At 38.0% G+C, this 26,980-nt stretch overlaps 1 protein-coding gene and 1 long non-coding RNA gene across 2 annotated transcripts in view; one reads left to right on the forward strand and one right to left on the reverse strand.

Moving 5' to 3' along the window:
• The window catches only part of GALNTL6 (polypeptide N-acetylgalactosaminyltransferase like 6), an 872,151-nt gene that overhangs the window by 788,869 nt on the left and 56,302 nt on the right, over positions 1 to 26,980 (forward strand). The window contains exon 8 of the mRNA XM_037155041.2: positions 9,479 to 9,586. Coding sequence (XP_037010936.1) covers positions 9,479 to 9,586 — 108 coding nt within the window. The remainder of the gene's footprint in view (positions 1 to 9,478; positions 9,587 to 26,980) is intronic.
• Positions 16,929 to 26,980, reverse strand: part of LOC119056571 (uncharacterized) — a 28,234-nt gene continuing 18,182 nt past the window's right edge. Inside the window, exons 2-3 of the long non-coding RNA XR_005083902.2 lie at positions 25,892 to 26,006; positions 16,929 to 17,001 (exon numbers count right to left, since the gene is read on the reverse strand). This is a non-coding gene — a long non-coding RNA (uncharacterized LOC119056571). The remainder of the gene's footprint in view (positions 17,002 to 25,891; positions 26,007 to 26,980) is intronic.

The following is a 26,980-nucleotide window of genomic DNA, read 5'->3' on the forward strand; positions in this document are numbered from 1 at the left end:
GATTTTATTTATTGGTACTTGGAAAACCAAAAATAGTAAGCCCACAAATTAGTTAAATTCAACATTTTTCTACAAGGTACATGGCCATCAAACAAAAAAATATTTAAGTGCAGTTATAGTTCAACAACTGAGTGTTAAATAATTATAATATATTTACAGTTTTAAAATGGACAAGCATCTCCCCTTAGAGATCACTCAAAACAAAAAGGAGAATAAGAAAGAAGAAGAACAACAAAAAATCCAAACCCTGTTTCTTTGACAAATTATCATAGGTCTTATTCCCCATCCAAAATATATAAAGAAGGTTATCAAGGAAGTGAAGGTAAAATCAATGATGTTACAACAGGGGACAGGAAGATGGAATGATCCCAGCTACAACTCTCACTTGAAGTCAGCATATCTCCACTTTCCAAGTAATCAGCACATCCTAAGGGGAAACCCATAATCACTTGTTTGAAATAATAGCAACATGTGCAATTGCTGATGGCCAGAGCTTCCCTGGATTGAGTTTAGTACACAAGAGAAGCAGCAAATGGGAGGTTGGGGACAGTTCCAGAAGAGGTGTTACCAGACCAGCCATATGTGTAGGAAGCAGCCTGTTAGTGAGGCAGATCAGAGGCAAGATACTCAGTATCAATAGCAGCCTTGCAACAGCCAATCTTTATTGGATGCAGACAAATAAAAGCCTAAAATGATTCAATTATACACAAATTTTGCATCATTGGGTGAATAATTGGTAAGGATAATCCCCTCTATTCAAAGATGAATAATAATAATTTTTAAAGGAAGTAGCACAGAGAAATACAAGAAAAAAGAAGACAGGACCAGGAGAAATGAAGAAAACTCACCAAAACAATGTTGCTACACCTGGTTAGAAATTTTTGGAAAATATTAATGAAGTCATTGAGTCTATAAGATAATATGAAATGCTGAACTTTATGAGATTAGGCAAAACATCGAAAGACAAGGCAAATAGGTGAGAAAGACAGTGTAGCAGTCGGGACATAATGAAGAAGAAACAGGTACCATCACTGAAGCGAAGGTCATAGTCAAAGCAACACAAAGGAGGGCATCCCATCTCCTCTGCTCCTCTCATGTCAGAAAAGAAAAAAAGTCTTCCGAACCGGTTATAAAACTAGCATAATATTAATAGCAAACTCTGGCCAAGATAGCACAAAATTTCAAAAATGCAGACATATTTTACTTGTAAATACTAAAATTAAAAAAATAATAAAAGATTTCCAAACACTAATACACCAAAGTTAGTGCAGCTTTCATGGATGTGTTTCAGTACTGAACTGCGTAACACAACATTAATGTAATACACATTAATAATACATTTGAAAGAATATAGTCACCTCCATAGGTAAAGGCATTTGGTAAACCTCGAAATTTGTTTTGAACAGAATATTTAATACTTATCATGACTAAAATATTACTATACTCCTGGCTGGTGTGGCTCATTGGATTGAGCACCAGCCTGCAAACCAAAGTGTCACTGGTTCAATTCCCAGTCAGGGCACATGCCTGCGTTGCAGGCCAGGTCCCCAGTGGGGCACATGAAAGGCAACCACACATTGATGTTTCTCTCCCTCTCCTTCTCCTTCCCTTCCCCTCTGTCTAAAAATAAATAAATAAAATATTTAGAAAAATAAATAAAATATTGCTATGCATGTGTATAGTGCTTATCAACTCAAAAGCCATCAGCCAGCTGAATAAAAATATGGTTTTTCCATGAAAATATTACTTAATATTATTCTGGAGGTAGTAGGTAATTCAGTTAGACAAGAGATAATATAAGATATAAAAACTGGAAAGGAGGAGAAAAAGTTTTCATTAATTGCAAATAATATCACCATATACCTACCTGTACAATACAGGGAACCTGCTGAAAAACTACTATGACCAATAAGAAGTTGAGTTGCCTGGGTAGAAAGTCTGTGCAGGTGTGGGGTAGTAAAGATAAATATGCAGAAAGGAATAGCCTTTACATACACAAATAACAACCCCAAAAGAAGACACCATGCACAATAGTAGGGAAAAAACAAACTAGGAATAAACTTAAGAAATATCCTACATAACTAGTCATGAAGTGCAGTTATAAGGCTACTGAGGCACACACAAAACGGCTTAAACACATGAAAATTTATAAAGATAATTCTCCCTAAGCATCCTCATAAATTTAATGCAATCCCAATAGTGGTAACATGAAATCTGGAGTGAGTGGGAGTCAAACAAAGTGCTTCTAGTTCATAAGGCAAAACAGATAAATAGAATAACAAGCTTTAATTAATGAGCATTTTCCACTTTCTCCATAGGTGTCTGAAAAATACAAAAACCTCACAGGGTGTTTAATTCAAACTTCTAAAATAGTTTATTTGCCTCCCCAAAAAGACAGCTCAACCTCATTTTACAAGTAGATTTTTTCCCCTCTCTCCATCTCTCTATAAACTATCATAATAGTTAGTACAAATGGTTTTGTTAGAAATAAATTCAGCCTTATAAGAAGTGCTCATTAGAAATCCTTTTTATGCTAAGAATGGTTCTAAAATATTTTATATACCTTCTCATTGCTTTTCTGAGACAGCTTTATTAGAGACCTCTTCTAACTTTTGAGCATGCAGAGTACCTCAAAGTGTGGTTGAATTTGCGTCTGAAATGTGACAGGAGCCTTTCTCTGCACACCGCGCACCTTCAGGCACACAAGGAAGTATCTGACGTTGTTCCTGTGGGTTTTTCCCCCTGCAGTATTTACCTAGGTGACATAAAAATAACCATTTTAATTCAACATGCCCAGAATTGATCTTCCAAAGAAAATATTAAAATGACTCTAAACTCATTCAGAAACTCAAAGATAAACAGAAACAGCTGCTAAATGTCTCACCAGCTAGTCTGAGATTCATTTCAATTACCCAGCAAAAGGTACCTCAGGTGTAACAGAGCATTTTCGAGTTAAATTTTATGTCCATTAGACATAAGCCTAGCGGCAAGTCTGAATCCCTCCCAGTAGTTACTTCCTTTATGTCTGATGGCATTCTCCTAATTCCCTGTTTAATTTTATGTTCGTTTTTATAGATAGTTGTAAAGTGAGCAAGATATAACAATTTACGCAGCATTCAGTATCTGTATTAAGGTCAATGTGACTTCCTATTGAAATCTTTTTTCAATAGTGAGATTTTCTTCAAATTTTTGTATTTTTCTAGTTGCTATTTTCTTCTAACAAGAAAAATAAAATATAATACAATTACTCTAATGCTCCTGGTGTGTAAGTTTATATAAAGCAAGTCAGCTTGCCCCCATCTCAAAATTGTATAGAAAGTTACAAAAAACCCTCTATACAATTCTTAAGCCCCTCACCCATATCTTAGTGACAATACCATAGAAAACCTCATAGTATATACACACATCAACTGTAGAGGTCTAAGGATTTGATTTTTACATTCTACATCAAGGTCAACAAGCAACACTAGACAAGGTCCACAACTCCCTCCTCCTCCCCAGACTGTGAGAGCCACAATTGAGGATACAGTCCTTCTCTTCTCCGCCCCCCACACACATTCACAAACTTGCCTGTTGTCATAGACCTGACCCCTCTCATAGAGGTCAACATGTGGATATACAATAACCACTCTCTATGGTCCCCACCATCCCAGAAACTGAAAGTTGTCCACTAATGGTGTCCATACGGCCACCATTCTTGAGCATCTATTAAGTGCCACATGAGTGTGCTATGTGCATTATGTAACCTAGTGTTTACAACCACCTTATGAAGGAGCCACATTTCTACAACTTTTCAGAAGGTGAAACTGAGATGACAAAAAAAAAGAAAAAGAGATGCATAAAAGGCAGTAACTTTCCCAATTCAAACCCCAGTCCAAAGTGTTCTTTCCATTATTTCACATCATAAAAGTATATCAACTTCTCCTCAAGATAAAAAAATAACATGTAAATGCCATTATGATCTTTGAAAAGTGCTCCAATTTCTTTATTTGGATGCCATTTCTTTGTACTGAATATTGCTAAAAAAAATAATAATTGACTGTGAACCGAAGCTTTAAAAACCCTTCACTCCCCTAAAGTTTTTGTCATAATGGTATTCAGCTGAATAGTTTTGACTGCTGTGCTTTTTCAAAATACACCCTTGGTTCTCCTAAATACTGAAACTTTCACTGTTAAAAAAAAGTTTTTTTACTGTGGATTCTCTAGCTCACTGGAAGATAGAAACCCAATTGCCTAACGTAGAGGAAAAGGGAAAATGGGACAGGACGCTCACGTGCACAACCGTGAAGAAGTCAAGGAAATGAGTGGGCCCCAGAGGCTACCAGGACCCTTTCTCTGCATGTCTTCCCCTGCCTCTGGTGTGTCGGCTTTGTTCCCCCTGACAGACTCTCCTTCCACCCTCAGGCTTTTATTTCCTAATTTACCAACAGAAAGGTCATTTCGATCCGATGAAACCACAAGGGAAGACTTCATTAGACTGGCCTGAGTCATGTTCCCACTCCTGCCATTAGGAAGCTGGTATGATTGACAGCCCAACTCAGGAGCAAAGCAGAATTCCGTTTGCAAATTTCCCTAAAGAACAGAAATGTGGTTCCGTTACAGAAAGCCAATTTTTTAAAGCTTTTAATTTTTTTTAATTTTGTTGTTGACTCTATTATAGATGTCCCCGTTTTTCCCCCTTTTGCCTGCCTGCGCTCATTCCCCACCCTCCCTTCCCACTGTTGTCTACGTCTATGAATTATGCATATGTGCTCTTTGGCTAATCCCTTCACCTTCTCTCATAAACAAAAGTTTTTTTAAAAAACTTTTTCTTGTTTTTAGCAGATGGTGAATCCAGAAATTTAAGCAATTAGATACAAAATCTGGAGGCATATGGAAATAATGGTAAAAAGCAAACATATTTCCTCTAATGCACCTTCTAAACTGTAGCATAATGAATGAAAGGAAATGAGGGAGTCTGTCCTTAACCATAGTATTTTACCTGAAAAAGCACTATTAAAATGTTTAAATCCATTCTTCCCTTCCCAAGACTTAATTTTCCAATGAACCAAAAAGCGACCTATCCGTTTTTCTGTTCCAGGCTCCACACTAATCGCTGTTTTAGAATCACTGTTTTTAAGACAGTTTAGAGTTGCTGCAATACAAACACAGCATCGTCAAAGTAGTGATCATCTGTGCAGCGTCCCCTCTGAAGCTCCGCTATTCCCCACCCGGACCTCTTGAAGTTCATTAAATGCAAAATAGATTGGGCACAATATCTTCTATACTGACATAACACAGCATTTCTGACTTTGGAAATAGCTTAATCCTATGCAAATAGCTTAAGAAACCAGAGCTTTTCCCTGAGATTAACAACTACCATATCTTCATTAAAGACTATGGGTACATTGCCCAATGTCTGTGTTTAGTATGTGCCAATCAACAAATAGAAAAGGAAGTCAGGAAAGATCAAAATAAACTTTTCTTTTCTCCTGATCTCAAAGAATAATCTGAAAACCCAAGTTTATGAGAGTGAAGCAAAGCAAAGATGTATGCGGGTTCAACTGTTACCATTTTGTAGAAGTCAGGCCAAAAGGAACGGCTTTACTACATCTAGTGGGAAAAACAGTGTCATGACAGACGTGGCCCTTTTCAGTATATACAGTCCAAAGCTTTTTAGGTTAACAATTAATATTTTAATTTCTAGATAAATAGCAAAGTAATTGTTTACCTAGTCATAAGATGTTTTTCAAAGTAGGGTCATGAGAACTGAGTGCAGGATGAGAGAGTATTTAGGGCAAAAGGACTTGGAGGAGTCCTTAGGATTTAGGACTTGAAGGAGATGGGGGAGTTAGCCATGTGTCTGGAAAAGAATCCCAGATAGAGGGAACAGTCAGTACGAATGCCCTGAGGTGGGGGAATAACTGGCGTGTTGGAGGAAAAGATAAGATCACATAGTAGCTTGAGCAGAGAAAGGGGTATAAAGTATGAAAAAAAATGAGAGAGACAGCACATTTTGCAAGTGAATACATTAACACATTTTTTGAGAATTTAGATTGTATCCATATAGTATATTATGTTTCATCTTATATCTGATAGTAATGTTTTCTTATTATCCTCCTGACAATCAATTTCCTACTGAAAGTAATTTCATATTCTGTGTGACCAGTATAATTGTATGATTCCATTCAATTTAACATTCTCTAAGTCTAAATTCCAATGTGTGGCTGATAATGAAAGTGATTTAAAAACTAAAGCAAGCATTCAATTATTTAGTCAATTTTAACTACATTATGGGGAAAAATGCTTTGTGTTCAATCATGGGTAAGATAACATTGCTTTAAAATATTTATGTTGTCAAAATAAGACACGTTATTTATAAATCTAACACATTTCTCCAAGAACTGAATATTGAAGTATGACAATGCCATAGACATTTTTCAGAATATCATCACATTATACTAACAAGAAATCTTTTAAAAATATGAACTACATCTTTTATAATAAATATAGGATTTGATAAATGCCACAATAGATGTGTTTTCCAAAGGAATAAGGTTCCCACCTAATTACCTAAACATGCCTCTCTACTGCAGTGATTGTCGACCTTTTTCATCTCATGTCACACATGCACTAATTAGTAATATTCTGCAGCACACACAAAAATATATTTCTTGCCTATTGACAAAAAATAGGTATATTTTGATTCATTCACACCAGACGACTCTTGTGTTGGCTGTTATAAATTTTTTATTTGATGATCTAAAGGAAAAGAAGTCTGTGCCCTGACTAAATAGTCAAGTATTGCGTGTTTTAAAAACTCTCATGGAACACCATTTGAAACTGCTGCTCTAATGTGTCAGGATGACACTACCGAAATAGGCACTGTTGTTGTAAGACTGCAAAAAAATAAAGATGTGCCTGGTGATATCTGCGGTATAGAAACCAAAATAACTCTACAATTAGAAACAATGCATTCGGTGTGCTTAGAGTGAAAAGCAAGTTGGCCCCGAGGTTGTAAGAAGCACCATTACATTGGAAGGGCCATAAAATGTTTGCATAAGTGGTAGTATAGTTGAAACAAGAGGTGATCATATCAACTACTCAACAAATTTTTATTTGAGTAGCTGAAGTTGAGTAGCTAAAGATATAATAATGAATAAAATACTTATGGAAATTATAGCCTAGTGAGGGAAGACAAACACTCCACAAATCATGATGCAAACACACAAATAAATTGCTTAATTGCAATTGTCTTAAATCTCCACTTCAAAGAAAGCTCCATGTGCTCATAACTTTGAAGTGCTCACACATCATAGCTCCAGCATGGTGAACAAGGCCAAGCACCTCGTAAGCATTCACTGTTTATTTGTTGACTCAGTGAATTATGTAAAAGAGAAATGTGATGCCAAAGTATATAAAGTAGAAGTCCTAACCAAGTCTAGGAGCTCGGTTGTGATAGTGAAGCTGAAATCTGGAAAATAAAGAGGAAAGACAAGAGGAAGGAAGGGTAGGGGGGAGAATAGGGATGGAGAATTTCTTTGGAGAGAAAAATTTATGGCAGTCAGCCCTGGGGAGGGAAATTTGGTGCTTCCTAAGGAATTAAAAATATCCCAGGAAGGGGAGAGAGTTAGGGACAAGAGAGGGCAATTTAGAGTTACATAATCAAAGGCCAGGTAACAGACAGCCTTGGAAACTTTTATGGAGGAACTGAAACTTTACCCTAACAGCGATAGAAAACCACTGAAGGATTTTAAATGGAGGCATGAATACTCAGATTTATGTTTTAAGTGATAATAATGACAATATGAAGTCATGAGTTACGAGATTCTATAGTTCTTTTAACACTGAATTTATCTTTAAAAAATCTGGACATAAGTTCCTGAATTTGACTTGTGTATAAAAAAAAAACTTCTGATGGGAATAATTTTAAGACTTAGAAGTACGTAGTCTATAGGAGACATGAATTTTGATTTATTGGAGATTGTGGTAGGGTTCATATCATGCATGCATACTTCTGATGTTTTGATCCAAAACATTAATAAATACCCCATCAAGTTAAAATTGATACCATGAGTAGTCCTGAACTCATTTAGAGCAACTGGGGGTTGTTTTAATAACTGAATTGCTTTCCCCTTGGATTTCCATTCAGTCTAATGACTATTTGTTCACCAGTCTTCCATGGGGTGTCATTTCTCTTAACAAAAGAAATTGGAAGCAAGTTTAAGTTAAGATATATACAATTCTCTTTCTTCCTTTCAGTGTTCTACTTTAAAGCAATCTATGCATCTGTATTAGTCAGTGTTCTTCAGAGAAACAGAGTCAACAAGAAGTGTATAGAAAGAAAGAGATTTATTTCAGTGAATTAACTCACACAATTGAGAAGATTTGTAAGTCCAAAACCTGTGAGGTAGACCAGCAGGTTGAAGACCCAAAGAAAAACTAAAGCTCCAGTCCAGGCAGACAGCTGACAGAGTTCTTTCTTGCCTTGGAAGGGCTTAGTCTTTGTTCTATTAAGTCCTTGACCTATTTAGATGAGATCCATCTCCATTGTAATCTGCTTTACTCAAAATCCACCAATTTAAATGTTAATCTCATTTAAAAAAACACCCTTATACAAATATCCTGAATAATGTTTGACCAAATATCTAGACACTGTAGTGAGCCTGACATATAAAACTAACCATTGTAGTAACTAACTCTTTTTCATCTTTTTCTTAAAATGAAAATAGCTAAAAATCTAGTCTATATGAAGCTCGATTTTTGTTTTGATAATTTGTCCTTTTATAGCAAGCAGTCTGTTAGATATAAAACCATGATTACGTGTGTGTTTAAGTACGTAGTCATGATAAAATATAACCAATTAATTTTTGTTACTAAGTAAGCACAGCATTTTAACACAAAGCTCAAACGTAATATTTCCTGTGTCCACATCACTAACCAATTATTTTCTCTACCTAAGAAAAAACCAATGGTGGGGAAAATTAGAGTACAACTATAATTTTTAAGATGAGCTTTACTGAAAATTTCAGAATCTAGATGTGACTTCAAGTATGGGTACATCTGTGTTCCTTAATTTATTCATCTATTTTAGAAATTCCATTTTTTATCATTTAAATTTTTTAATTGACATTTAAATTCTAATGTTCTTCAAATAATTTCACAAGAGTGTCAAAACAAGTATCTATATAAATAAGATGTCTAGACATTAAATTTCAGTTCAGTGTAATAATTATAATAAAATTCTACTAGAATAAAAATAATGCCAAGATGTCTATGGCAATTAAATTATTATGCTAGTATTTTGGTTCTATACTTTTATGAATGTGGGTTTTTTTAATACGGTTCCCTTTCTTGTTTACCCATTTATAATAAATAGAAAATATTCATTTTGAAACTTGAAGAGATTTTTAAGATGTTTTTGAATCTTACTGATAATTCCTTTTTTGCATGAAATTTTATGGGGATTTTTTTATACATTTAAACTTCCTCTCTTTAGGTTTGGATGTGTGGAGGAGAAATGTTCGACGTTCCATGTTCTAGAGTTGGCCATATCTACAGGAAGTACGTCCCTTATAAAGTTCCATCCGGGACCAGCCTGGCTAGAGTGAGTAACTGGGGATCTGGGCAAACAGGGCTGGATAAGCCTTTTTTGCAGGCAGAGGAAGAAGCTTCACATGTACTATAATTTAGGACCCAGTCTGACAGAAACACCTCACTGAAATAAAACTTCCACCACTTGCCATTCCATTTCCAGGCTTTAGTGTAGAGTTTCTGTGTTTCTCAGCATTTCATTGCCATTCCTTGAGGATATATTAGCTACTATGCTAATTCTTGTTGTTAATCCTTTCAAAGCACTTTCGCATACAGTTTGTTTAATCTTCACAATTACTATCTGAAGTTGGTATTCTTATCTTCATGTTATAGATGAGAAAACGGAGGCTTAACAAAGTGGTTTGTTCCCACTCACCTGAGGGATAAATAGCAGAGGAGGAGTTTAAGCTCAGGCCTTTGGAACGAAGGTCCAGTACTTGCCTCCTGCCACCTGGAGCAGAACAGGAGACATCATAAGTCAGAGGGAGAAAGGGGTAATAGGAGGTGGGGAAAGGAGAATGCCCAACTCTGCCTTCTTCTCACCTGTGACTAGGACCAGCTCCGCCTAAAGTTTTATCCCAGCCTCAAACCTCCAAAACTGACCAAGTCCAACTTTCTATTTCAGTTATTGTTTTGAAAAATCCTTTGTCTTAAATCAAAGGCAAGGACGCTTTTTCTCTCTGGCCTTTCAGAATGTTTTCATACATGTCTGGGAAGACATAGTCACAGGTCTTCTGAAAACAGTCCTGACCATTTCTGTGTTCCGTGTTACTTTCCGATGTGGACACCAGCCCGCAGTGTCCATGTCATTATGTATGAAATGAGACATTCACACAGACTACTGAGTCTGGTGGAGGAAAAGGGACAGCATGGCTTTTCTCTCAAGGGGAGCAAAAGCCAGGGCCCTTGCTGAACTGGCCTTTATTGGGTTTCTCGGCATTGGACATGATGGTCCTCATTTACTACGTACAGGTTGCTTTAGGTGATTGCCTTTCACAGGAAACAAAGGAGCCAATGCCACTAATAACATCACAGAAGAGGGATATTTGCAAATGAAAAGGTCAAAAGTGGTTGAACCGGTTGCACTCATCCTCGGAAGATTTTGCATGGATTTTAGTTACTTTGCAGTAAATGTTTGCCTTTGGCGGCTGGGCCCACGCCACGCAGAATGGTCTCCTACTCTTTCTTCATAGCTGCATTAGTTTTACTCACCATAGCACACACCTGCTACTTGCTCAGATGCCAAATCTACTAAAAGGGTGTTTTTCCACACCCCCCGTGCACTATGCTGCCCTAAGAATCAAACCCAAAATTATTCATTTTGGTTCCTTTACTAGTTAGGCTGCAATATATAAATATCTGAGTCTTTTGTATAAAACTCAGGAAACTCACATAACAAGCTTTTTAAGAATATATACTAGCTCATCGGGATTCATTAGAATAGCAACCACACAAAGGCAGAGCTTTTTCTGTTTTTTGCTACAGCAGTCCCCCCCACCCCTCTACCCCCACCCCCACTCCCCCACCCTCCATCCCCCGCTTATCCATGGTTTCATTCTCCAATGTTTCAGTTACTCATGGTCAACCTTAGTTGGAAAATATTAAATTAAAAATTCCAGAAACGGACAATTTATAAGTTTTAAGTTGTTCATCACCGTAAGTACAGTGATGAAATCTTGCACAGTTCATTTTGTCTACACTCTATATGCTAACCCACCCCCACCACGACACCCTACCCTGGGTTACTCACTTGGTAGCTGTCTTCGTTACCAGGTCTATGTTACAGTACCACAGTGCCTGTGTTCAAGTAGCCATCGGTTTACTCAATAATGGCACCGAACTGCAATTTGGGTGTGCCAAAGAAAAGCCATAAAGTATATGTATGTATAGAAAAAAACATAATATATATAGGGTTTTGTACCATCCATGATTTTGGACATCCCCGGGGGGTCTTGGAAGTATCCCCCACGAATAAAGGGGACTGTAGTACAATACTCCCAGCACGTAGAACAAGGCTTGGTAGACACTCAACAAATATTTGTTGACAGAAGTTATTAATCAGGAAAACTACAACTAGAAATGTTTATTAAAACTTAAACATTTTAATTAGGTATAATAAAATTTACATTTATAGTGATTGTTTTGGGGGAAGTAAGATCTTTCCTTACTCCCATTCTGAGATTTTTTTACCAAAAGTATCTGTTTTTCTTTAGCCGCACTCATAATCTCTCTCACAGAGTGAAGTCATAGTGCATACTCCTTGAAGGGAAAAAGTCATATTATCCTTCCCCCCTCAAAATATTAATCAGGCACTAACAATTTACTCCACTAAGTAGAAATAGAAATATATTATTTAAGGAAAAGAGTCCAAACACAAAATTATAATGTGATTAAAGAGCTGTGTCATGGGTAAGAAAAGATGATTTTATTTAGTCAGAAGACTTGATACATATGAATGTGAGAACTCATTCAGGAAAACAACAAGAATTCACAAAAAGGTAAACAATTGAACAGCCTTGAGCACATATCACAAATCAACCATGTAAATTACATCATAAATCATAGCAGTTAAAAATTTCCCGAAGATAATGATGCTCTGTCACTTATTCGTTTTGTTCACTCATATGTTCTCCAGCATGTCCCCAGGCTGAATCATTCATTTGTAACATGGATGGTGTGTGCTCAGCTTATAGTCAAAAGCAGAGTAAAACTGAGGGGTTGGGGGGGTGGAGGGAGTCATGCCAATCCAAAGGGCTTATTTTCAAATAATAAAACTCTTCATATATTTTTGAGAAAGAAATTAAGTACTTTTTCAAGGACTGACAAATATAGGGAAGCTATAGCTGACAGATAAAATTTCCTGCAAATAGTGAGCATTCATTCAAATAAAAAGTCTATAATTCTGAATTTTAATCTTTTCCACTTAAGTTTTACTTGAGGACTCATTTTTTTCCTAAACAGTGAGAGCAATTAGGAAGTTACAAATGTTAGAAGCTTCACTGTCACTCTAAGGAAACTTTTATGGTTTTTTTAAATTAAAAAGTACATGAAAATGAAAGAGAAATCTGATATTTTGTGGGAGAGCTCAACTACCAGTTCCAACCTGCCTGATTACTAAATCATCAAAAATGATGAGAGGCTTTAGAAATAGTTCAAATGCAGGGCCTTGTCTACTCAATATATAGTTCATCTTTCTCATTAGGATGAGAAAGCCTCATTAGGAAATGTAGGCAAAGATGAAGCATTAACTCCAAAAGATTGTTTTCTTATTTTAAAAAGCCCGTTTAATTCTTCAAAACTGTGCACATTTCATTTATACACCTGTGTGAATTAAGAATTGCAGCAGAATCCAAAACATGCAGACACACACACACACACGTGTACATGTGTATTCGAACAGCTGACAGTCCTCTAAACAACATACAGGTATGTATCATAAAAAAATTTCAAAAAGTTACTTGTTCAGTGCCTTCTATTTACCTAGCATTACAGTCTGGTTGGAAAAGAAGGTATTCACACATGAAACCATTAGAGGACAATACTAGACAATAAATAATTGTTTACTGTACTATAAATATATGGATCTGTATAGGGAAGAGGAGGGGACCAGTACCAGAGCTGATGCGTAGAAACAGGGCCTTCAACAAGGTTCATATAATAATGGTTCCCAAACTCATGACCCATGACCAGAGCCAGTTCCTGGCCCATTTTTCATCCAGCCCTAGGGAACTGAAAAAAAAATAGAAATCATAAAGCTAAATCTATTCCATTTAATAACATCTTTTTTAATGTGATGATTATAGGTTTTTTCTGCTTTATTGAAGAACACAAGATAGTAGATTTTTATTAATGTCCTATTTGGTAAAAGTGAAAGTTAACATCCTTATGTCTGTTTCCACAAAGCACAAAAATCGGAGACATGGTAGATGATTTATGATTCACCTTCATCTGAGAATCAGAGTTCACCAATATGAATAAAACTGCCTGTTATTGCTGAGTCAGCAGGGGGCCAGCATCAACACAGTCATGGTATCTTATTACCAGAACAAACAGCCAGTCCCCAAGGGAAGGGGTACTCACCCCTCAGGTTGTAGGTGGACCAGAAAGTCCCCAGGACTGTAGTGACAGTCATCTCTTCCTTGGGATGGACTGACTTCCCTTTGTCACTGAAGAGTCAGCAGCTACTCAGCAAATGGACTTTACATCGAGCCTTTTGCTGAGCAACACTTTGCAAAACCAAAGAGGTGGCTGAGTGACAAGTGGGTGGAAGCTTCTTTAACGAGACCCTTCATTTCACAGGTTGTGGCATGAACCAAGAACTCTGCTGAAAGAACAGCAATTACACCTCCCAGACTACTCTGTGACTCCCATGTATGGGGACAATTAAAGCTACTGGACTAGAGACAGGTGGCTCTACCAGCAGGGACGTGACAGAGCTGCTGAGCAGTCACCCCATGGCTAACCATACCAGCTAACTGAAGTACAATAGCAGTCCCCATGGGAGTGACTTCACCCACAGGAGTGACTTCACCCGTGGGAGTGTCCCCAGGAGGGTCTCAAGTCAGCAGAGGACAGCCCTGCCGACTGTGAGTGAGGCAGTCCTGGGGGCTCACACTGCTGTGCTCCTTAGCTCCAAGGGGAGGGAGGACTGCACAGGAGACAAAACTGGACCCAGCTTCACCCTAAGAGTATAAGGAACACCAGAAAATGTAAACCAGGGTACTGTATTATCCTGTGTTTTGCCACTGGCACCCAATGTGGTATTGATAACATTTAATGTTCTAAAATTTCATCTTGCATTTTATGGCAACTGTTATCCAAGCTTCAGGATAAGAGCTATAAAACCAAAGAAGTCAAATCCCTTAAGAATTCAGTTGTACAGGATGACCTATAGTACTTGGAAATGTAACTCACTTTAAAAGGGAGAGGGGTTAAATGTTAAGTGAGTAGAGCTAGGACTGTAAACTGAGGCCTGGCTGCCCAAGGCTCAACCCACCTGCAGTATTGTTTCGTATAGGAAGGTTTGGAATAAACAGGAGCAGCTGGGACAGATAGGGCAGGGGCTCCAACATGAGCCAAACCCCGGGTAGGAAGGAGAAGGCACGAAGAGTGACAAAGGGTTGTGTTTGCGACCCCTGGAGTTAAATTGGGCCATGCACTGGAGACCCATCCTGGGGAACCCTGCATGCAGACCAAGGGGCACACCTTTTGCTAACAGAATGTAGTAAGGGACTCATGGTTTTTGAACAGGAAGTGCCGGGATAAAAGTGGAGTAAAATGGGAAGATCAACCAACAAGTAAATACTAAATGGGAGAAAGACTAAATTAAGTAACATTCCGAATGCAAGAAACATTTGTAAACAAAACTTCCTAGAGCACTTTTATTGACTTGTCATATTTTGCAAGGAGAAAGATGTCCAATTTGACCATGAGGTTTTCATGGCAGTGTCTGAGTGCATAGTATCAGGACGAATACAGGGGTGTGAGGAAAGGGGAAGATGGGGAGACTGGTTTAGACACAGTGGGCTACACATGACAGCTTTACGTGACGTCAGGGAGAGCCAGATCTAGGGGACGCGTGCAGACTTCCCGTCTAGAATTTGAGAGCCCACAAAAAAAAAAAGATTTTGCCAGATTTTCTTTACCAATAAAATTCATTCCTGAAGAAAATATTTATCATGCCAAGCACCATGACAGGCCCTGGAAATGTAAATGATGAAAAAAATAAGCACAAGCCTTAACTTCTTATAACTAGTGACTGACTATGACAGAAAGGTCGAATCCAGCAATCTCTATATGATAATCCAAACATCGTGAGCCAGAGAGATGAGTTAAACAAAAATAATCCAACTCACTATGGAGTTAGATCTGCATTTCATATAGTTTATTTATTTATATGTAGTTTATAATGTTCTCATTGGGATTGTGATTCAAAGGAAGAGGAAGTATATATCATAGCTAACACAGCATTTTTAATATGTACAGCAATATCTATTCTATTTATCAGATTATATTTAATGATCCTATAAACTACAGTGTGATCTGTGTGCAAGTTGCAAATGGTTTTGACTTTATATAATTACCTAGGGTTTCTTGGCAGGAAGCAATGATCTTTGAAGATTTCCTACAGTTATTAAAACTGCATGGACACCAAGGTTAGATCTGAGGTCTGAGGGAGAATGGTGGTTTTGCCTCTGTCAACTGTGAGATTACTTCTCCCAAAGTGCCTTTCTTCATGTTGGCATCCAGCCCTATTGACTCCATGGATTAGCTCAGAGTCTTGAAATTGGTGGGAGTGGAAGGAGGTGTAGAGAAGGGGTGGAAGAGGAACAGGAGGGCAGGTATTTCAATGTCAAAGTCACACCACCCCAAGTTGATTATTGAGTACTTCCTCACTGCTCACAGGGAATCAGCTATCCCTGCCTCATGTAGCTGAAATGGAAGAATACACTTTCCGACATGTGCAGCTCTCCCTTGTTTATGTCAGAAAAATGTATCAGTTGAGGAAAAGCCTTCATAAGACCAAAGTGACTAGTTTGATATCAGGAAATAAAATCACCAATGAGGCTATAAAATGCAGTGATGAATGGTAAATCTACAGCCTACAAATTGACCTTTCTCCCTTGATGATTGTAAATCAGTTTCCTCCCATAAAACTGCCCAGCAAATAAGAGCTGTAGCGTAACAACCTTAGCCATCACCAGCAGCCAGCACTTCTTTCTGCTGCTCTTCAAACTATAGAGTTCAGATGCTTTATTGGAAACGATCCTTGAGTTCAGGGACACAGTGGCCTATCACAAACTTCCTCCCCAAAAGCAGGAAATGATGAATTCTCCAAAGGCTTAGTATGCCCAAATGGCTAGAACTTCTGTACAGAAGCAATTCCTCTAAAAACAATAACTATTACTAATTATTTTTATGACATGACAAAAAAGCTACGGAGGAGAAAGCAACTTGGCTCCATTCTTCAGGGTTCTTTTGACTAGCCTAACAAATGAATCTACGTAACAGATTAGCAGGAGAAAATAACCCAATTTAATTATATATGTACATATGAAACCCCACATACATGAGAGAGTTGAAGACCCCACATGCACGAGTGGTTCTGTGTCAGAAAGGGAAAATACAGATGGATGGCCTTCTGAGCTAGAGATGAGGCAAGGCACCTCAAGGACTTCGGAGGAGAGTGAGGTCATTTTCAGGATGAAAAGAAGAGCAGACATTCAGGAATTTGACATTTGTCCTACCCTACTGATTGGTCACTGAAGGTTATTGCTAGTGATAATTCATTATGGACAGGGCCCCTGATTTAAATCCTTCAAGGAAGATATAAAAGTGTCTCAGGAGCTTACAGAGTCTCAGTTGCCTTCAGTTTGAAATAATCCACATGCCAAAGTCACACGTCTTGAGGAGGCCTATCCTGAACCCCTTCAAGAGAAATAAGACTGTTCAGTATTGTGACAAGAATGAAAGATAATTCACATACTGTAATCATGTGGTTATTTCTCTCCCCTTTTGGCCACATTTTAAAATATAATATCATCTATTTAAATGGAACTTTTTGCTTGAGAAATTTAAATGTCTTCCATAAATAACACTTCATTATTCTTCACGACAGCCTCCCTAAAAATCAATCATGTTTATTATACAACAATAATGATTTAATAAATCATTCATATATAAGTCCATTGCATGCTATAAAGATCAAGTTTATCTCTAACCTCATCAAAGGCTCAGGCTGGAGAAATTCTTCAGTAGATGTATATCAAGTGCCTACTATGTGTCAAACAGAAATTACACAGAGCAGCAATTTTCAACTAGTGTGTCACGAGAACTTTTACAACCTGCAATACCTGACTCTCTGTCAGGGACACTGACCTCTTTTCCTTTAAATTGTCAAATTAAAAAAAATTACAACAGCCAACTGAACAATAGCCATATGGTGTGAATGAATCAAAATTACACCTATATTTTTTGTCAGATGGAAAAAAATTTTTTTTTACTATGTCACAGAATTCTAGTAATTAGTTTGTGTGCCATGAGATGGGAAAGGTGGGAAATTGCTGGCAGAGAGCATGTTATACATCCTTAACTGATAAACATCGGACCTTTCTACTTACATCAAGCCATCCCTTTGTAATGGAATGTCACCTCACCTCCTAAGGATGTTGCCCACATTAGAGATGTCTTGGTACATGGCAAAGCACATGTACCAACCCTGTAATGCTTTCCCTGTTTGAATACTGGGCATTTCATGTTTGTTTTGCATGTGAGGAATAGAAGGCAAAGTAAAACTGTTCTCTCTGCCAACAGGTCTAGACAGAAGAGATGAAAAAACAGGAAACACACATTTATTTCCCAATGCTTGACCCTCTTTTGTTCCCATAATTTCTCAGTAGCATTAGAATCTTTTTTAAGTATGTATCCATCTATTTTTTGTCTGTTTGCTTAACAAATAACAATACAATCACGCATTGTCTTTAAATTTTTTGAACAGTATAGAGGTAAAGCATAGAATTGTCACACCAAACATAAGAAACTGAAAAAGAAAATGAAACAAGTCCCTGACAGGTTCAGTCTCTTGCCATTTGGAAACATCATTGAAAAATGTGGGGTTAGGACAACATTACTTTAAAACACAGCAATTTCCTATAAAACTTCTCAAAACTAATTTTATTCAATAGTTTGGTTTTCTCCTATTTATTTGCTTTTCCCTCCTCAAACTCCCACAGATGATATCTTTCTTCCAATATTGAAGCCTTTTGCTCAGTATGTTTATTTCAAGTCTTTCTCAGTGCTTTCCCAAGTTTCAGCTCAGCTATGACTTATGAATCAGTTATCTGATGCTTTCTAGTGTGCAAAGCAGAGGTTGTAAATGAGCCAGGTAATTAACTCCCAGGCTATGGGGATAGTCTTTAGCACTTGCTGTCTATCTAGAGAAAACCAACATTTCACATTATTTTCTTTGTTAAGCCTATTGGAAGATTTTTATAAATTTAATATTTAAATGGTAATCCTACATGGTAATTAGTTGCCATAATTAATCATTACTTTCATTTTGCCATTCTTAATAAAATTATTTCTTTTTTCTTTTTTCTTAACTTTTTTATTTTTTCCATTATCATTTAGTCCCCTTACACCTTCCTCTCCCCAACAATCACCACACTATTGTCCATGCCCATGAGACCTTTTCCCTTGTTGCTCAATCCCTTCACCCCTAATCTCCCCTCACCCTTAGCTGTTATCCTGCTCTCTCTCTATGAGTCTGTCTTTATTTCGCTTGTTAGTTCAGTTTGTTCATTAGATTCTACATATGAATAAATCATATGGTATTTGTTTTTCTCTGACTGGCTTATTTCACTTAGCATAATATTCTCCAGGTCCACCCATACTGTCACAAAGGGTAAAATTTTCTTTTTTTTTATGGCTGAGTAGTATTCCATTGTGTAAATGTCCCATAGTTGTTTTATCCACTCATCTACTGATGAACACTTGGGTTGTTTCCATTACTTGGTGATTGAAAATGACACTGCAATGAACATAGGGGTGCTTACGTTCTTTCACATTAGTGTTGGGTTCCTTTGGATATATTTCCAGAAGTGGAATTGCTGGGTCAAAAGGCAGATCTATTTTTATGGAAGTATCTCCATACTGCTTTCCACAGTGACTGCACCAGTCTGCATTTCCACCAACAGCGCAAAAGGGTTCCCCTTTCTCCACATCTTCATAAGTACTTTTTTGTTGATTTATTTATTATAGCCATTCTGACAGGTATAAGGTGATATCTCATTGCAGTTTTAATTTGCATTTCTCAGATGATTAGTGATGTTGATCATCTTTTCATATGTCTATTGACCGTCTTGTACATCCTCTTTGGAGAAGTGTCTATTCAGGCCCCTTCATTCTTAATGAGATTCATGATTTCTTTCCTACAGTGCCTTTTCCAGACTGCTTTTAGTTACTTTTTACCTACCCAGAACACCTTGGCACTTTATGTTGCATTCAGCATTTCTATACCTTTCTTTTTTCAAAGCACTTAGGCAACAAACTACACAGTGAGTCTTATTTGTGGACTAGGGGGTATTATAATTGCATTCTTATCATTATTCTCATTAGAAGTGAACATTTCCCTATAGTCAGGATCCCAGTGGAGCCTGGGAAAGGAGGAAAGCTTACTTAGACAATAGGTCCCTGCTGCTGCTATAAACCTAAGCTATTGAAACTTAAGCAAGTTAAAATATTTTAGCATGCCATCATCTCAGCCAAAAATGCAACCCTTGCATGAGGAAGCAGTGCTGGTCATTTTATACCTTTGCCTTTTGGGACTGCCACTGGATCAGTAAGCCACAGAAGCACCTGGAGAGGAGGGACTCATTCAGGAGAATTAGCATCTTACCAAGAGATGTGTAAACGCACAGCAAGACTGTGCTTGAGGCCTCCACTACTTCACTTCCATTCTAATCACCCTTGATTCTAATAGTTTATTAGTTCCTGGCAAGAATCCCATTTTCCACTGTAATTCCAGCCCAACTATATCTCCTTTTTGATGTCATTTAACATTATTCTGTAAACCGAGAAATAGTCTAAAACCAAATGGCAGCTTTGTGGTGTCTGGAAGCTTTCACAATTTTAATTCTGAAAATGGTTTATAAAAATAAAATGTCACAGGTTGCCTAAATTTTGAACAGATATAATTTCAATCTAAGGACCCTGCATAAGTTATTAAAAACATAGGGATTTTCTGCCAAGCTGGCTCTCCTAATGACAAATGGAATAAATACTCTGGCACCATTTGGTTTAACCACAGTTTGAACACTTGCTGGGGATGGTCTTGTGAAAGAATAAAATACTTAGTATTCTCTTTGCCTGAAGGTTAGAAAATGCTGATTGTGATTTATTTTGAAAAAAAATAGACAATATGTCAATAATAATCATCTACAAATAATACCATACTGTTTATATATATATTACTGATTACGCCATTATAGTTGTTCTATTCCCCCCTTCATTCCCCTCCACCCTGCACACCCCCTCCCCCACCATTCCCCCCCCCCTTTAGTTCATGAACATGTGTCTCAAGTTCTTTACATTCTATATTTCCCCTACTATTCTTGTCCTCCCACTATCGATTTTCTACCTAACATCTATGCTACTTATTTTCTGCACCTTCTCCCCCCTTCTCCTTCTCCCACTCCCCTGTTGCTAACCCTCCATGTGATCTTCATTTTTATGGTTCTGCTCCTGATCTAGCTGTCCTCTTAGTTTGCTGCTGTCCTCTTAGTTTGCTTTTGTTTTAGGTGTGGTTGTTAATAACTGTGAGTTTGCTGTCCTTTCACTGTTCACATTTTTAATCTTCTTTTTCTTAGATAAGTCCCTTTAACATTTCATATAATAAGGGCTTGGTGATGATGAACTCCTTGAATTTGACCTTATCTGAGAAGCACTTTATCTGCCCTTTCATTCTCAATGAAAGCTTTGCTGGATAGATTAATCTTGGTTGTAGGTCTTTGGATTTCATGACTTGGAATACTTCTTTCCAGCCCCTTCTTGCCTGTAAGGTCTCTTTTGAGAAATCCGCTGACAGTCTGATGGGAACTCCTTTGCAGGTTGCCACATCCACAGTTGGATCCCTTCCTTGACAAAGTCAGGAGGGGAGGTCCAAGACTTCAAAGAAGCATTTTCCAACCTGGTGGACGTGGCATGAAGGGCATGTTTACCCACCCCCCCGAGTCAATTTTAGACATATCTAAAACGCAGAATAAGAATAGGCCCCCTGCAACAGCCTAACCAAGGCAGACAGCCAAGTTCCTGTTCAGACCAAGAAGCATAGTAACAGTAACTGCAAAAGCCAATGAATCCGAAATCGCTTGCCAGCTGAAATCACTTGCCAGCTAGAATAGTATAAAAGCTTCAGCCTTACTTTCAATAAAGGTCTTCAGAGCATCACCTGCCTTGAGCTGTGTAGTTGCCTGATTTCCGCGCCGACTCCTACCTTCACCTCGAGGGGACCCTTAGACCCGCTGCCGCTGGACCGCAGCAGTAGGTGACTGTCCCCTTATCTCTTGCTGCTTCTAGGATTCTCTCCTTCATTTTCATCTTGGCTAATATAATGATGATGTGCCTTGGTGTGTTCCTTCTTGGGTCCAACTTCTTTGGGACTCTAAGCTTCCTGGATTTCCTGGAAGTCTATTTCCTTTGCCAGATTGGGGAAGTTCTCCTTAACTATTCGTTCAAATAAATTTTCCACTCATGGCTGTTCCTCTTCCCCTTCTGGTACCCCTATAATTCGGATGTTGGAACATTTAAAGATGTCCTGGAGGTTCCTAAACCTCTCCTCATTTTTTTGAATTCTTGTGTCTTCATCCTTTTCTATTTGGTCATTTTTTTTCTTCCTTCTGGTCTACTCCCTTGATTTGAGTCCCAGTTTCCTTTCCATTACTATTGGTTTCCTATGCATTTCCCTTCATTTCAATTAGCTTAGCCTTCATATGTTCCTCTAATTTGTGACTAAAATCAACTAGTTCTGTGAGCATCCTGATCACCAGTGTTTTAAACTGTGCATCTGAGAGTTTGGCTATTTCTTCATCACTTAGAGTTATTGGCTCTGGGGCTTTGAGCTGTTCTTCTTTAGCCATAATGTTTTGCTCTGTTTGCGCCTGTTAGGTATGAGGAGCGTAGCCTTAGATGTTCACCAGGGCAGGGCCACCCAGGTCGCTGGTTTGTGATGCTGTATGCAGGGGCGGGGTCAGAGAGGGACAATAGTGGTCCCCTCTGCTGCTTCCCACCGCTGGGGCCTGCATGGTCTGTCTCACTGCTGGCTCCTTCGCCGGTATATCTGTGCACGAATGTGTGACTGGAGTCAGCCCTCAGTGGGTCTGCCCACTGCTACTCCACACCTGGGATCCACCCACTGCCTGCCCGACTGGGTCATGCGCCGGTCAGTCTGGTAGCTCTTTCCTGCCCGACCTCACTCTGCTGCTGGCTCTGCCCCTCTTACCAGTTTGGCTGAAGGGTTCGTTGTTGTCAGACTTCCATGTAGTTCAATTTTCTGTGGTTTGGCTGCATTTTTGTTGCTAAAACTTTGTTGTTTTTAAACTTGGTTGTGAGAGAAGGCAGAGTGTTTCTACCTACGCCTCCATTTTGGCAGAAGTCTTCAAGATCATACTGTTTTTACATGCAAGTTGTGATAGCTGAGAATACCATTAGCTGGGTTGCCAGTAGTGGACACCCAGGGGTCCCTAGACATCCCCAAAAGGCTTCCATCCACATGCTGACATTCTCTTTTGTCATCATTTGTCAGATGTAGTACCTACTCTGTAGCACCTATAATTGGCTTCTTCTACTTGCTTCACTTGCCTCAGTCTCTTGCCTCTGAAGCCATTGGAGAAGCCACATCCCAACACCCCTTAGTAAGAGCATCACTTTCTAGCTTGTGGTGCTATCTCTGGAGAAACCAGTCCTCAAAGTGCCAGAACTTCTCTGAGTCCTAGATAGACTCAGACAGGATCTCCTAGGTGTGGGCCATACACCCTCACCTAAACACAAAAGACCTCTGTTTACCTTGGCCCACCTTTAATAATGCCAAGAGCTTCTGGTTATCTCCACGTTCTCAGAAAATCAAGAAATCAGTCATGAAAAAGAATTCCATCACCTTCTGATCCTCAATTCAGCCAAATAATAATCTTAAGGATGAAAACAAATAAAACAAGGCAAAACAAAACAAAACCCATACTTTCAATTTTGTCCAATCATCCTGTTTTTTTTTGCTTCTGAGGTTAAGTCATATAAGGCATCACAGATTCCATCATGATTCTTGGATGACTATCATGTCATGACGACACCCAAGCAGCCTGATGTGGAGCTCCACGCAGGAAGAAGGGAGTCCTTCTACCAATATGGCAAGCACCAGTTTTGTCAGACATGTGTGTGAGTCACATGGGGGACACCTTTCAGCCCCATTTAAAGCTTAAGATGACTGCTTCCCCAACCAGAGTTTGACTGAAATTCCAAGCCAGGTTGCTTGCCAAACCACTATCAAGTTCCTGCCACATGGAAACTGTGAAAGTTAAAAAATACTTATTATTGTTTTAAGCCATGCCATTTCTGGGTAATTCATTGCATATCAATAGATAACTAATACAGTTGTTTCTGTTTAACCGTCCTTCATCAGCAACATTTAGCCTGACTTTATTACAGAGGAACATGACTACGTCAAGTGGCCTATTTGAAGCTTAAATATTAGGCAAGCTTGTGCATCCAAGGTCACTATCAACAGAGTGAAAATGCAGTTCACAGAATGGAAATATTATTCTCAAGTAACTGATAAAAGGTTAATATCCAGGAAATTTAAAGAACTCCTACATTCAATAACAAAAGCAACAACAACAAAAACCTGATTTTAAAATGGGCAAAGGACTTGAATAGACATATCTCCAAAGAAGATATACAAATGGTTAATAAGCACATGAAAAGATGCTAAACATCACTAATCTTTAGGGAAATACAAAACAAACTCATTATAAGATACTACCTCAGACCCATTAGGATGACTATTTTTTTTAATAAAACAAATGTTAGAAAGGACATAGAGAAATTAAAACCCTTGTGCATGGTGGAATTGTTAAATGATGCAGCCACTGTGTGGCTCAAAAAATTAAAAACCCAGCAATTTCACTTCTGGATGTGTACAAAAAAAGAATTGAAAGCAAGAATTCAAACATATTTGTACACATGTGTGTATAATATTTATTAAAGTGTAGAAGCAACCAAGTGTCCAATGATAGATAAGTGGATTAGCAAAATATGGTGGATCATTATTCAGCCATATAAAGGAAAGAAATTCTGAAAGATACTACAAAATGGATAAACTTGAAGACCTTATGCTAAGTGAAATAAGCCAGTCACAAAAGGATGGATACTGTACAATTCTACTCACATGAGGTACCTAGAGCAGTCAAATTCATAGAGACATAAAGTAGAATGGTCGCTGCCAGGGGCTGAGGGAAGGCGGAATGGGGTGTTAGTGTTTAATGGGTCTGCAGTTTCAATTTAGGAAGACAGCTTCATCCTTTGCACCACAAGCCATTCCTCCTTCATGGCAATGAATGCCCCCTCACTAAGTGTCCTGGCTGCATACCTACAGTCTCTCGAATAACAGCAATGTCAACATTCTCATCGTCAGTCGCTTGTTCTAGGAATCCTATTTGAAGTTCACTTTTAGCGTTATCAACTTTGGGTTTTTGCTGCTCTTTCATCTTCGTTGGCCAATTCTGCCTTTTCAGTTATCCATGTTTGTGAAGTGTAGTGAGGGTTCTTGGTGGGAATCAAGGATGCAACACCACCATGTGCTTTGCTGCCTATGTGAGCTGGGTAACAGATGGCAATGACCAAGCACCAACAGACTTTGAAAGAATATGATGCAATTGATCACTGATCATACTGTGCATCTTGTGGGAACCAAAAACATTAATAATTTTTCCACCTTCTAAATTCTGCTAGGCTGGGCTATAATAATGAAATGGACAGAGACAGATTAACAGGAGAAAATCAAGTTTTAATACATGCACATTGGTGGGATCCACAAAAGCGTGAAAATTCCAAAGACAGTGAGGCAACATTGGATACATAAGACATTTTTGGACAAAGGAGAAAAGTATGGGGAATGGGATCTTAAGTTTCAGAAGTGAAAATGGGAGACTTATAGGTAGTTGAGGTGGAGCAGGTCACACATGGCAAAAAGTTCTTGCTATGCAGCTCAGGAGCAATGGGACACAGAGAGTATCTGGCCAGCGGCCCCTGCCTGAAGTCCTTTCTAACATAGTTCATTCAAAGTAGGCTAAGGAGAACATCCTAATATTTCTTTCCTGATGCAGGCTTTTCTGTCTGAATCTCTTGGACAGGAAAGGGTAGGGGTTGGGGAGGGAGTGTCAAAACTTCTTTCTGAGTCTTGCTTTTTAATAAACAGCTTAAAATCATTATCTCAAAAAGGACAGCTTCAGAGTGATTAAACTTTGATTCCCTTTAATCTGTAATTTATGTAATGATTTGTGCCCTGAGGAGCTAACAGCAACATTTATTCTTTATGCAGTTACTCACAGTTAATATATCATAGTAACTAAAACCTGAACTGTGCTATTGGGAGCGTCTTAATGCCAACGAACTGCACATTTAAAATGGTTAAAAGGCAAATTTATACTATCATACATTTTACCACATAAAAATTAGGCAACCTGATTTTAAAATTCATCCACAAATGCAAAGGACCTATACTACCCAAAACAGCTTTGATAAAGAACAAATCTTATAGAGCTTACATTACCTGATTTGAAGACATTAAAAATCTATGGTAATCATAACCATAGGTTGGCAGCTATTGGACAAGTGGAAGAAAATATGGAGTCCAGAAAGAGATTCTTGCATCTGGTCAAACACTTCTAGAAAAAAATATGAAGAAAAATTGTGAGGTTGGGCAAATTTCTTAAATATGACACCATAAGCACTTGTCCCTAAATAAAAATTGGTAAGTTGGAGCTAACTGAAATAAAGACCTCCTTCCCTTTAAAGGGCATTGTTAAGACAATAAAAAGACAAAACATGAACTTGGAGAAGATATTGACAAATCACATTTCTGACAAAGAACTTGTATCTCAGATATATAAAGAGTTGTCAAAATCCAATAATAAAAAAGCTCAAGTTTTTAAATGGACAAAAATATTTAAAAAGATACATCACCAAATAAGATATGTAGTAAATAATTACATGAAAAGGCACAGCATAATTATTTATCAGGGAATGTAAATTAAAATTATAATGAGATACCACCACCCACTTTTAAAATGACAGAAATGAAAAAGACTGACCGTACTGAGTTTCTGGAGAGGTTGTGATGGAACTGGAATATTGATGGAAATGTAAAATGATACAACCACTTAGGAAAACAGTTTAGCATCTTCACTTAGAGTTAGACTGCCGAACACATGACCCAACCAGTCTATTTCAGATACATAGCCAACATAAGTGGAAGTCAGTATGTGCACAAAGATGTACACAAGATTGTTTACAGCAGTATTATGTGAAATAGCCCCATACTAGTAATAACCCAGATGTTTCTCAGGTGGTACATGGTTAAAGAAGTTGTGGTACAGCCATAGTATGGAATCCAATAAATAGGAATATATATGCAACTCCATGGATAAACCTCAGAATAATTATTCTGGTTAAAGGAGCCAGACAAAAAGACCACATACTCTGTGATTCATTTATACAAAATTTTAGAAAATGCAAACTAAATTGTAGTGACAAAAAGTAAATCAGCATATAGCACCCAGAGTGCACCCACATATAAACTATGAACTCTGGGCAATTATGATATGTCAGTGTAGGTTCATAAATTATAACAAATACTTCA

The sequence above is a fragment of the Artibeus jamaicensis genome, unplaced genomic scaffold (genome assembly GCF_021234435.1).
Source record: "Artibeus jamaicensis isolate MK-2021 breed Jamaican fruit bat unplaced genomic scaffold, CSHL_Jam_final scaffold_537, whole genome shotgun sequence".
NCBI classification, from domain to species: domain Eukaryota; kingdom Metazoa; phylum Chordata; class Mammalia; order Chiroptera; family Phyllostomidae; genus Artibeus; species Artibeus jamaicensis.